The 13,081-nt window shown below is 44.8% G+C and overlaps 1 protein-coding gene across 1 annotated transcript; it reads left to right on the forward strand.

Moving 5' to 3' along the window:
- The first annotated feature begins 657 nt into the window (after positions 1-657).
- On the forward strand, positions 658-1,960 carry LOC143179645 (uncharacterized). Its single transcript, XM_076378960.1, has 3 exons — positions 658-797; positions 1,096-1,176; positions 1,730-1,960. The coding sequence occupies exons 2-3, from the start codon at positions 1,105-1,107 to the stop codon at positions 1,958-1,960; spliced, it is 303 nt and encodes a 100-aa protein (XP_076235075.1). The 5' UTR covers positions 658-797; positions 1,096-1,104.
- The last annotated feature ends 11,121 nt before the right edge of the window (positions 1,961-13,081 follow it).

The following is a 13,081-nucleotide window of genomic DNA, read 5'->3' on the forward strand; positions in this document are numbered from 1 at the left end:
TTTTCCCACGTTTTCCCTTCCCTCTTTCTCCGCGCCCGACGGCTGGTCGACGCTCGAGAACAGCCGAGTGTATGTGCCGTTTTCTGGCGCGCGCGCCACCCCTCCTCTCTCTTTCGCTCTTCTTCGTCACCCCCATCGCGTCACGGTTACCGACCCGCGCCGCCGACCCCCTCGACCCCCGTGCGTGCGTGCGTAAGAGCGCTCGCGCGCGCGTCGTCCGTGGACCCGGCTCTGTCTGTTCCGCGTTAGTCGTCGCGGGAGGAACGGAGGAGACGAGGGCAAGGGAAGGAAGAAGAGGGCGAAACAGCGGGATTTGCGGCCCGAGGGGATTCGGGGGTGCGGTGTGTGTGCGCGCACCGTCGACGGCGCGGGGGTTGGGCGGTCGGCGACGCGCGTAGAAGTACAGAGTGAGCATCAAAATTATTTTCCACCGGCCACCACCGCCGGCGCGGGCACCACCCCGAAATTTCAGCCCTTTAATTTCAGATGGTATGATAATTCGCGGCGATATTTCACACGAGTCTGGAACCTGGCTCAACGTGGATTTTATTGCGGCCAGAGCGGCGGAGGGGGCGGGGCCGGGACGAGAATTTCCACGGAATTGCGGGAAAGGGATCTACGAGAAGGGACGGACGGTCTACGAAGTTGTTAATTAATCTAGGCACCTAGATGCTCTCTGCTTCTACGTCGCCCCGTCCACGCGATGAATCTCGACTCGTGCCGCTGGGTGCGAGGGTGATCGATGCATGAGGCGCGAGGTCGCTGAGGGGCTGAATTATTGAGACGCGCATAAGAAGGTTGGCCTTCGATGGGGTGATACGGGGGCTGGATAGGGGAGGCGATTTCACTGCGAATCTTTATGCATCTGTGGGAAATTTAGATGGAGACAAAAATATAGAGTGAATTATTATATAGAAATATATAGTAAAATACAGATGACAATATTTGGAAGACAGAATTAATTTTGGTTGAAGTTGCACTAGATGTGTTCATAGAAAAACGAGTTTGTATAGACATTCGCAGTTTAGATATGATAGTCAGGAGGGAAAATCTGCGGTACTCACATCGTTGACGGCTCTTGTCTTATTTTTACAGGGTATCTGGATGTTCGCTGGAGACCTTGGCAAGGAGGGTTGGAAGATGGTGGCTGCCTGGAACATGAATCGAGTGATGGAAGTTAGTTAAGCCAAATCCATATTAGTATAGGCACACAAGATCGACTATTTTTGTCGATATGACTAAAAGCCAATCAGAGACCGAACAATGCTTTTTCTTTTATCTAATGGATGAAAAGACAATCACTACATAAAATTTTGTTGAGGCTGTAATCGATCTTTAATTAGACCGACGAAATTGTCGATCATGTGCGCCTAGACTTACTCATAATCTCCTAAGAAACCATTTACTATTTTTCATAAGCAATATATTCAATATTTCCTTTGTTCGAAAATCCCCTCCTTCATCCCAAACCTCAAAAAAATAAAGACCTCAGTTCTAATCACAAACTCAAAGATCGACTCAATCCATCAATGCCTCCAATCGCTAACACCTTCTTCCTCGAATTAAAATTCCCCTCAGTCCCACTCTGAATTCACCCTCGCCGCTCTCCGTGCGCCATATTCCTCGAAATTCCGTGGACATATTCCTCCGTCACGTCCTAACGTCTAATATGGTGCAGGGTGTATAGGCAGACCAGCAAATGGGCTAAACGTCCTCCCGCGTGTTTCAGCATCCACCCCGTGTGTCTCGGGGGTTCCTCGTGGCAGATAGTGTCGAGGGGAGGCACGAAACGTGGCGGAGGCGTCCAGAACTTTATCCTCGATGGTGCAAAGCGGCGCAATTTCGCCTCGCCACAGCGTGTGGGGTCGTTGAGGGGGTAGGGGCGTTGAACGAGCCAGGTAGAAGAATAAGAGGGAGCGTGAGGGGAGAGATTGTCGGGGGAGAGGCGGCAATTTTTTAAAATTAAGGCTGTTAAACCTAATCTCCAGGTGTGCAGGCGCACGCGCGCGGGCGGGCAAGTCGTAAAAACTCGGCTATACCGTGACGAGCCCCTTCCTTCTTCCCTCCGTCTCTCATTCCGACTCTTTTTCCCTGCAGCCGCCACCCTCGTCCACCCACCCACCCCGTATCGTTCAGGCTGGCCTCGCAGCGACGCCGGCTGCGCCGCCCTCGGCGTCCCTGGTCGGTGGTTAAATTGCCGCACGAAACGTTCTTAATGTCCAACGGCGGTGGGCCACCCTCTCTTTTCGCCGTATCAACCCTCCCGCGCCCACCCTTCGACCTCTTCTCCTCGCCCCTTCGTCGTTTCTTTCGCGTCCACCCTAGCCGCGCAGCCCATCGTCGTCTCCCTCGCGGCGTGCCCTTTCTCGTCTGTCTTTCTCCCATTCCTTCCTTCATTTTCTGTTTATTTCCCTCCGTCGTCCTCCTTCCTCCTCCTCTTCTCTCGCGCGCCCTCCTCTGGCCCCCCTGACGACCCTATCTATCCATCTCCCGGTATCGCGGCGTGTTTTCGAAGGGTCGCCTTTTTCTCTCTCCTTCTTTCACCCGACCATCCTCTCTCTGTCCACCCTTTATTCGCCACGGGACTCTTCTCTCGCGGCAAACGACCGAGCTGGTCGTCGCGGCGCCATCGCGCGCGTACGCGTCGAATGCCGGATTACGAGCGACCACGGCGCGATAAACGCGCGAATTATGCTTAATATCGCTGGTTATCTTGCCGCTCCACCACGACACCCGTCTATGGTCCTCTGTTGATTCTTCATCCCTGGCCAGCCGCTGCGCGACCATCTTGCACAACGGCTTCAGGGAGCCGCGGAGGAGCGCGAATGCCTGCTGTCGTTGTCTTTAATGGCTGTGCCATAGAATGCTCAGCGTAATGCCCTGGAAAATGTATCGTGATTTAGCGTGACCAACCTCGCTTGGATGCTGGCGCAGTAATGGAGCGTGGTCTTCTAGGGGGTGTTAGTGGTCTGTTTTTGGAAATCTTGCTGGAGGTTTTGGGCTTCTTTTTGCCGGAGAATACGATAGTGGTAAAGGTGATTTAAAATAGTTTCTTGTAAGACTATAATAGCAAATTTATAATATTCATAAGTATTCGTAACAGGTTATACTTACATATAATTGTACTGATATACCTGTGGTTGTAAGGCAAAACGAGCTATGTTACATTTTCGGAACATTCGAGTTAAATTCTTAATTGACATCTATATATAATATAATATATAGAATATAGATGTTATATATACTTTCAGAAAGAAAAATGGGCATTAAAACAATTTTTTCACTTAAAAATAAGGGTTTAAGAAGACACAAGCCCATAAGTTAGTACTGAAGCTGAAAACTTTAAACGCCAATATCTCGGAAATAATAATTTCTATAAAATATAATAATTTGTTTATTATAATATGTTTCTGTTAAACAAGTATAATAATTTGTCCATTTTTTATAGCTTTCATCTAGAAAGTAATTTATTAGCCATCGCATTTTCGGATATTCTTTGATGCTTCCCATACACTGCAATCATGTAACATTGTGACGATATATCATGTAACATGTAACAATTACGTTTCGATCTCGCGAGCACAAATTTTGCAGCTTATGGAGTCGCTAAAGCTCGTGAAACTCTAGGTCTTCCGACACTACGGGCAATTGCAACATGGCGATTGCTTTAAGACATATATGCACTTTATTATTGCGGGATCGGAACTGTGGCGGGGATAATACCCTTTGATGCAGAGCTTGCTGTCGATATCGCTTGTCGATAATTATAATCTCTCATTATGTGCACCCAGCTTTACCAGTCATTCATAATACAAATTTCTAATGCAGAAAAAAGGAACATACCTGTGATCAGTTTATCTTGAAACCCTCCGAATGTAGCATTGTAAGTGCTGTCAATGCCCATTAGAGGATTTCCAGTTAAACTGATCACCCAGTACGTACAACTGCCAACGCAGCAGCAAATTCACAAGTTTCTAAAATTCTTAGAACCAAGAACCACTCGATCTCTTCGATTCCAAAAATACGTTATGCAATCCACGATCATCGCAATTACATAAGCACGGTTGCAGTCGAACCAGGACAATGGCGTATCGATACGAAATCGATTTCCAAATTGAGGGTAAACAGTGTCGATCGGCTAGCCGATCGTCCCCATCGTTCAGCGCTAAAAAGAACCCAAACGAAGTGCTCGCAATCTTATTACTTTAATGTACCGCTGATGGCATTCTAAAGCGGCGGTCGTTACAGCAATTATCAGTCGATTAGCAGGCAGTGGCGTAACAGCAGCGTTTCGGGCGTTTCGTCGCGCGCAAACGTGTTCGACGCTTCTAACCGACACGAGCGGATCGGGGCGAGAGAATAGCCGAAACCGCGAATACCCGGGAAGCTCGAGTTGCTTCCGGTCGGCACGACGAGGTAATGCGAGCGGTGATTTTCAAAATGGTGGAGAACGGAGAAACGACCGTTTCGGAAATGATAAATAGGGATATTCGTTGTTTCCATGAACTGGTTTGCCGTTCTAACAAACGTCGCCCCCTTCTCGGTGTAAATCGCGCCGCTGTTTTACGATCAAATTCAGGGAAAAAGGAAATCCTCATCATCACTTGCTTTTAGCATTGACTGTTATAGCTGGGAATTTGGAAATTCAAGATTACCATGATTTTCTGTATTTGTACAACACTGTGCAATTTCATACGCGCGTTATGCATGTTTGGAAAATTACAGATTTATTGGTAGCAACCGATATTTATTGCTTAGACTAACTATTAATTACTGCTAAAAATACAATTACTGTAATTATTGTATACTTTATTTTAAGATATAGAAAAAATACAAAACAAATGTAAAGAATATACGTGAATTATTACAAAGGAACTTGGACTTTTCTCAACATGTAACACTGTTCGAATACTTGTGAGCGGTACTGTGGGTATATTGTTAAGTTCCATGTAAACGAGCAGCATTTGTGGGGATTTTAAATAATATTATTTTGTCACTTTATGGAATAAGAAATACAATATCTTGTCGAAATTAAATAATGTGCCTCATGCTTTTTAAACACAAAACAAATATAGTAACCCATATTCAGAAACTTCTACCTCACGACTAATATTTTTCAAATTCAAGCTTCGTAGAAGTAAAGTTCTTGCAATATTATTTACCTTTTACAGATTAAAGACTCCTTTTCCCGCATAAAGCTATTATTAGAGTCGAAATCTAGCAATCTTCAGAACTGAATTTTCAGTCACTTCAGAATCTAACCATTTCCAGTGATTTCATCCCCCAAAATATTAAATTTTCAGCATATTTTCCTGGCATCGGTTCGTTTCTCTAGAACAGCATTTTCCTTGTCTCCGAATCAGCATAGTGAGCATCCATGACGGAAGCGGTCGCGAGTTTCCGGCAATTGCCGATATCATTTACTCTACGTTTCGAATCTCTATCGGCGAGCGGTTGAAAAAAACTCACCCCCTGGACGGTCGAGGAACGTTATTGAAAGAGCAATACAAATACGGGCCGCAGTTTTCAGCATCTCTTTGAAGCAGAAATTGCAATGTCGAATGATGGAATTATGCGGCAGGAAACTGTGAATCGGGGAGAGGCGGGCGAAATAAAAGGAGGAAAAATTGCGGGACAGAGCTAGAGGGAGAGAGACATCGTCACCGGTAGGCTACCTGTAATACGAATCCCAAGTACGTGCATTTGCAATTGAATGCGTTCGCCTCGAATTACGTAAATGAACCGGAATTCGTCGACATTTTTTTCCCTGTCGCCGCGTATTGACGTCATAATTGACGGTCGTCCGCGGTGCACACGTTGCGTCTCGATCGATCGTTTCTCTTAAAGTGTACCTTTACCATGGAACCCACACTCCGCGAATCTGAACGTCACTTGAAACCGAACCTGAGATCAAAATTGCAGACCTTTAGGGAGCAAAGTAGTTACTAAGGAACAAAACCCTGGTAATTTAGTGACTGAGATGATATATTTTCTACAAATATATAATTAGATGAAATGGTGTCCATTAATAATGAAAAATAAATAAAATAAGTTTTGAAGATGAATGATCTAATGAATAATTATACAAGTAATTATAATTAGCTTGATGATTCTAGTATTAAAAACAGAGAAATTTACACGAATTCTTAAGAGATAAATTAGTTGTTTATTTGAAGAAAATAGGAAGTTCTACTTATTTCAATATTTCTTCTTTCGTAAATTACTTCGTTTGCATATGTAACTGTAAATAGACACTTCAATCGACCTCATCGAATTATCCGATTGTAACAAAGGAGTTACAACACATCAATAAATATTCTCGAGGTTAGTGGCAAGCGAAAACGTCAAGGGGATAAAGCAACTAGGTATTCTGATTAAATAAAAAAGATGCTCGAACTGGTTGGCTGATCTATCCCGGCTGCATCCCCTGAAGGACAGTTTAAAAGCATTCCGGTGCAAGTCGAAATAATACACGGGACAAGAATGCTGTTACGCGATCCATGCTATCGGTGCTCCCTCTTTTTTCTCTCCGAGAGACGAAGGAGATGGTAAAATAACCTTTAATGGAGTCTATCCGCGGAGCGACAGCCGGGAAATGAAGCGCGCTGGAAAAATGAGACGTTCCGAAAGTTGAGAGAAGAAAAATTATTTCATTACCCTGACGCTTTCAGACCCGCGCGTGCCAATCAAAACGTCCGAAAATTTGCAATCGGAATAGAAAATACCGTCATTCCTAGGGTTTAAAATATCTGACGCAATGGAAAGAAGGGTCTGCTGAAATTTATATCTTGTCTCAGAAAAAAGGAGGACCATCATTTTATCGACTCGAGGTTTGTTTAAATATACATGTTGCTTGGAGGACAAAATACGTGGACTGAAAAAAATAGAATCTCTTTTAGTCGAAGCTGTTTTCAATAAGGACTACTTTTTGTTGTTGGACTATCTTCTATCAATAATTGTTTGAGAGAGGATATCACAAAATCTGCAAATGCAGATTGTAAAATAATTAGGGGTACTATGCATTCTTTAGTTGAGAATCTTTCACGATATTCGAAGTATTAAGAGAAGTAGATTGTACCTGATACTTCAAAATTGAAGAATTTAACTATAAGGAAAGCTCAAGCAATTTAAGAGAAGAGAAAAAAGAAGAAAATTCTTTCTTTGTGGCATTAATGTCTAATAGTACTGTGCTATAATGAACGTAGTTGTCACATAAGTCAGACATCCCTAATTTATCAACTTTCTTTAGTTTCAACTTTTCGTATCCAGCATCTTAAGGAGCTCTAAAAGTAAATTACACTTTACCAAAAAAAGAAGAATGCTATAGGTATCGTATTTATAAGATATCAACAAACCCACCCCTCCAAGTAACTCATCATCACCTAAATATAAAAGTTCCCCTCGAAAACAGAAGTTTCCAGGCTTAAAGCTACTTTGGGCCTCCGTTCGGGCTTAGAGATCATCCCCGTGCGAGTATCGAAGTCTCCCGGGGTGGCATTCGTAGGGGTTTGCCGAGCGAGTTGAGCGCCGCGGTGCGGTCGCGTTTTCGGGGGATGATTTCTTCTCTGGCCGGCAAGGTAGGCAGCACGTTCCGCGCCAGCCTTACAAGGGGGACCAGTTACCGACGCCGCACACGCGGCGGCCATCTTGGAAAAACGAAAGCGACGCGGCGACGTACGAAAAACAAAATGAAGGCGCTTGCGCCGCCGCTTCAGTATTGAGCGAGACCCCCGGCGCCTTTTTGCATTTTCGCCCTTTACTCCGCTCCCTGCCTAGCTGCGGCTGCCGCCACCTCTCCTCCCGCGAGCCCCGCGCACCCCCGTGCCACCCCTCGGCAACCCTCTTCGCCAGCAGCCTCGCTCGTTCTCATGCTCGTCGACCTTCCTCCTCCCGGATCTCCTCTTCCTCTTTCTCTTCCTCCTCCGCCGCTTCCTCCAGCGACTTCGGTGTTCCCAACCGCCCCTCGAGCCGCGTACCGTCGGCTGCTCAACCCCTGCCCCGTGGCCGTTCGCGTTTTTGCATTTTAACACGTTTTTAAATGGATGGAAAAATAAATAGCGCTCCTTGATTCGATTAAAGCCTCCTGGTAATCGGTACCGGCGGTTCCTCGCGAACTGCCGCCGCTGATTGCCTCCATACACTGCCAACCTCTCCTGCGGCTTCTTCCTCTTCGCAGAGAAGATTTCTTTTATTCTTTGTGGGGGAACTTCGGCCGATCGAAACGGGTTTCCCTCGGCCGGAGATAAACCAGTCGTTCGGGGATCTGTTAAGAACGTTAATTCTTCGGCTGCGTCCTGCTGGAATAACCACGGTTACGTGGCGCCCTCTTTTCGCGAGGGATGCTGCGAGTATCGAGCGCTGGGGAGAATCTAATCATAAGAACCCCTTTTTGGGTAATTGAATTGGGTGTTTTAGAATTGAGAAGGTTTCGAGACGTTCGAAATGGCGGCTGAGAAGTGTCGTGAAGGAGCGATGAGGTGGAGGATTTCGTGGAAAAAAGGTCTTATGTATGCTTGGAGCGTTTTAATGAGATATAAATTACTTCCATGTACTGTACGAATAAGAATGCTGTTTGCTTGGGATCATGATTATGCAAGATGTTAAGTCAGTAATGCATTATACATGTAAAGAAAGTTTAATGTCGGTTTTAGTAAATATTTTAAATATGTATCTTAGACTGTAATGTAATGTAAGTTTGTGAAATATATGATTTAAGAATGCTTTTGTTTTACTCTGAATGGAGTATGTTATAATAATTAATTCTCAACCAACTCGTTGTAATTAAACGAGTAATAATCTAATGTATCTTAAGGTTAAAAGAAACTCTAATAAAAGCAAAGAATAAATATTTATTTCTTACACACGAATAATAATTCTTCTAATTATATCCACACCCATAAGTACTTCCATTTCTTGATATCACATCAGACACACCGACAAATAACGACAACAAACTCCCACCTCCTTCAGCAATGAGTTTCTCCTTAACCCCTAACCCGTCTCGCTTACGTAACATAAATAATATTTACAAAAATAATTAAATCAACGAGCCACAAATCAATCCCCCACTCCAATCCAAGTACGACTATCCAGAAACCAAGTCTGCAGTCCCCCTAAAAAGTCACTACAAAACCGCCGCTAAAAGCCACGGCCACCCTCGAAAGCGTCACTCTTTAAACTTGCTTCACCGCAATCCGAAAAAAAATACGTGCCCCTCATTTTTCTCTACTCCGCCGACCTACAAAGTTCCGCGCGCTCCTTGTCAGTCAATACTTTTTACTTTGAAAGTTCGCCCGCAGCGAGCCACTAAAATTTTCCTCGCGGAAAAAGGTCCCCGACGGGTGTTCGCCCTTCCAACAAACTTGAGAGCCGCGGGGTTTAATCGTTGAAACTTTAAGAAGCACTCGCGGCCAGAGGACGGTCGCAACCACCGAGAAGGGTGGGAAAGAAAAGGAAGACCGAGACGAGCGGGACCCCCATAAGGCGAGGTGGTAATATGTGCTTTATAATGCGCGGACGTAGAAGGAGGATAAAACCGGGGGAGAAATGTTTTCGCAAGCGTGTAGTATCCGCGGGGACGGCGAGGCCGCGGTCTCTCTTAATAATCTCACATTCTTAAGCACGTCGACTTAATTTACATTTTAACCGCCCCGCGGAAGAAAAAAATTCCAGTCGACGCCGCGGCTCGACCCTCCCCCTTGGCTGCCCTTCGACCACCCCCCCGCAGTCCCTTCTCACCCTTCGCGGCGGCGTTTCTCGCCCGTCACGAGGGAGAATGAGTTTTCATTCCTCATGACACCGGATGTCGTCGTCGCTGGAGCGGGGAATGCAAATCTTTGACCCTCGCCTGACCAGTTGTTCTTAGAACGCTCGAGGAGATGGGAAGATCGATTTAACTGGCAAGTTACGCGCGACTGTCCGCCGATCGAGTGCCCCATTATTGGGGCTGACCTCGAATGGGATTAACAGATCACTGGGAATAAAGGGAACCTTCTTTTTTGCGATGGGAGGGAGAGTTTGTTTTTTAGTTGGAGTTTGTATGGCGGAGATGTGTATTTTGTTTCAGGGATATTGGAAAATTCCTGTATTTGAATTCATTTTTCGGTTTTTTGGCGTTTTGGGAAAATGAATGCACTGTTTTTGGAGTGAGATGAAGAGAAAGTGAAAGTTTAATTTGTTGTTTTAGATTTTTTAGATAGAAGAAGAGAAAGGGCGTAGCAAAATGTGAATGCATTTTTCGTGATTATTGTTTTATATATCAGGTGCAAGCTTTATGTTGAAGATTATTTTAGTGGTATTATTACATGTTCGTAAGTCATTTACTGCTATTTTTCTTTTAATTTTGAGTCAAGAAGAGTCTTCTGTACGCAAGACTCTCGTATGCAAAATTAGTAATATAAACCATTATTAGTTAGACTTCGAGTAATATACAGAATTTTTACTTTACTCAATATTTAAAACAAATGTATAAAAAAATACCCCACTTAAAGAAGTTATACTCAACGTATGAACCATTTCCAAGTGTTGAAGCATCTCGAAATTAAATAGCTCAGCGAGGGGCATAATTGTCGTTCCAGAATGCTGTAAAAGATTCGTAAAATTGTGGGTTAATCCCGTAAGACGGCTTCACGGCGGTCATTCTTCTTAATGCTCTTTCACGAGCCGCTGCGCCCTCTTCGAGCGTGCATTTATTAAGGGTTGTTACCCCTTCCAGCAGATCCATACACGGTTATTCGCTCGCATCTGCGTATGTGCGACTACCCCACCAGTCTCGAGTGGCCCCACTCCAATTCCTTCCCTAGCCCTTTCATAGAAAATCGTGGTGGGGTGGCGCGATTAGATGCTCAGAGGGGATCAGATGAAAGTTTAGATAAAATGCCAGGGTTCGTCAACTCGGTCCTGCCGCGTCTCCTCGCGCACCACTGTGAAACGGCCGCTCTTCATCTCTGTGCTTTGACTGGCTCAAATAGACGTCTTTGTGCTTGTATTCGGCAAAAAATTTATCAATTTAATTCCTATCCTTTCCTTCGTTCTGTGTTGCATATTATTGCATGGTTGGTCTTATTTTCGCAATTGAAATAATTCTGAGTCGTTATTTGCATTTTTAGATGACGTTTGCGTCATGGGGAAATATTTACGTATTTGCTTTTTTAAAATATGAATTATGAATATTATATAGATATATTATAGATATTGGATTATAATAATATTATAATCCATTATTATTATAATATTATAGATATTGGATGGATATTATTATTGTGAATTATGAATAGATAGATATTATTGTTGTGAATGCTAAATTTAGGTAGGAATTATTTGTACTGTTTTATAAATGCCTTTTCGCTTGCTAACAAGTATATCTACAGTAGAAGCCACTTATTAGAAGACTCTATTGTATGAATTACAGATCCTAGAAACAGAAATGAAGCTTCGATACGAAAATGATTAGTGTTATGTCTAAAAAGTACAAAGAAAAACGAAACAATTATCAGAACTTCCTATTATTTAACTTCCTCTTTAATTTTATTTTCACATTTCTACCGAATCAATTCTGTATCTCCCCTTTAAATCAATGTCCCAACAAAAACGAAGCCCATTACAAGAAATTAACACACTCAAAAAGCGACGTGCCAAAAAAATTCATTTGCTTCTACCCGAGTATCTACAAAGTAAAACTCCAATATGGTAAAAGACACAAAGCCTCGCAAAACACCTGAGCATTCAACTCCCAGCCTCCCAAGAACTTTGACCATTCCCTCTTGAAACATCCACGCGACCCTATCCCTCGCCGAGACCCCGACACCAGAGCCTCAAAGACAGTCTGCAGCGCGGGGGCACAGTCCCTCTCAGCGAGAGGCGCCAAAATTCCCGGAAAAGGGGGATCCCGTTTCGCCGGTGACTTCGCTGGATATCCCGAGGCGTGGCGCTCCGACGTTGCATCGTGCATTATTTAATGGACGGTTTTTCGCTTTGTTCGGTCGACTCATTAACCACGGGGCCTCCCGATTGTACTTTGCGCGCCGGTTCTCCGGTGCAGCAGAGGACCGGTGCGCTCGTTGTACCGGGGGGATACAGTCGCGTCGTTGCATAATGAACAGGACGCCACCACCCCCCTGGTGCTCCGTCCGTGCCTCGCCACCCCCCCGTGTCCCCCCCGTGGCCGCCTCTCACCGGCTCCCGCTGCCTCCTCCTCCTCCTCCTCCGCACCCCCTCGTGTAACCACGTCCATCCCCCTCATCAACCTATTATTTCTCCGTATTACGTTACGTCGCGTTGCGTTACGTGCCGCGCCAAGCCGAGCCGCGCCGCTGTTCGAGCCTCGTCGCTACAACAAAAATGATGATACGCCGCGTTGCAGCGGAAAAAGACCGACCGTGCGTGTTCGGGGGACGAGCGAGATCGAGATCGAGGCGCCAGGCTTGGGCGGCGCGAGGCGGCGGATGAATGGATGGCGAGGTGAGGCTTCGTTCGGTGGACATGGGATCCAGGATGTCGCGGGTGGGTTTGGATTTGGATGGATTGAGTTGGATCATCTGGGGATTGGTTCGGGAAGCGGGGGGATTTTTAGGGAGACCAGAGTGTGGAAGGTAAGTACAGGTGGGGCTGGAGGTGATCTTGTTGAATAGAATATGAAACGAGGTGCAGTGTCCTTAGATGGCAGGAATACTTGGTAATCTATTTCTTTTTGTATTAAGTATTTGGATCACTAGAGTGTAGGTACTGTTTACTGGGTCTAGAGGGCTTTTTAGTGACCCATTTTTTAGATCCAAATTCTTCTCGATCTTAGCCTTATGACAATCACTTGGTGCCTCATTGGTATCACTGTATGTGATTTTCAAAACCGGTAGTCGTCAAAGTGGTAATAAATAATTTAACGTATCCTTTATGTAGAACTGAAATCGAGGATAACTAATAGTAAGATAGTCTTTTACTTCCAATAATGCAAGCTATATTTTAATTTCATATTTTCAGTTTCTGATTTCCCATTTCCTCATCAATCTTATCGACCACCATTCATTAATAAAGAAGAACATAGTGGATATTTTCCGTCTTCACCTTCAGTCTCACATAAGTACTT

Source organism: Calliopsis andreniformis, chromosome 5 (genome assembly GCF_051401765.1).
Source record: "Calliopsis andreniformis isolate RMS-2024a chromosome 5, iyCalAndr_principal, whole genome shotgun sequence".
Classification (NCBI taxonomy): Eukaryota; Metazoa; Arthropoda; class Insecta; order Hymenoptera; family Andrenidae; genus Calliopsis; species Calliopsis andreniformis.

Bases quoted from the DNA above. Each gene is read 5' to 3' on its own strand.
- LOC143179645 (XM_076378960.1), top strand. From the start codon at position 1,105: ATGTTCGCTGGAGACCTTGGCAAGGAGGGTTGGAAGATGGTGGCTGCC. The intron at 1,177-1,729 runs GTTAGTTAAGCC...CGCGTGTTTCAG, and splicing joins ACATGAATCGAGTGATGGAA to CATCCACCCCGTGTGTCTCG.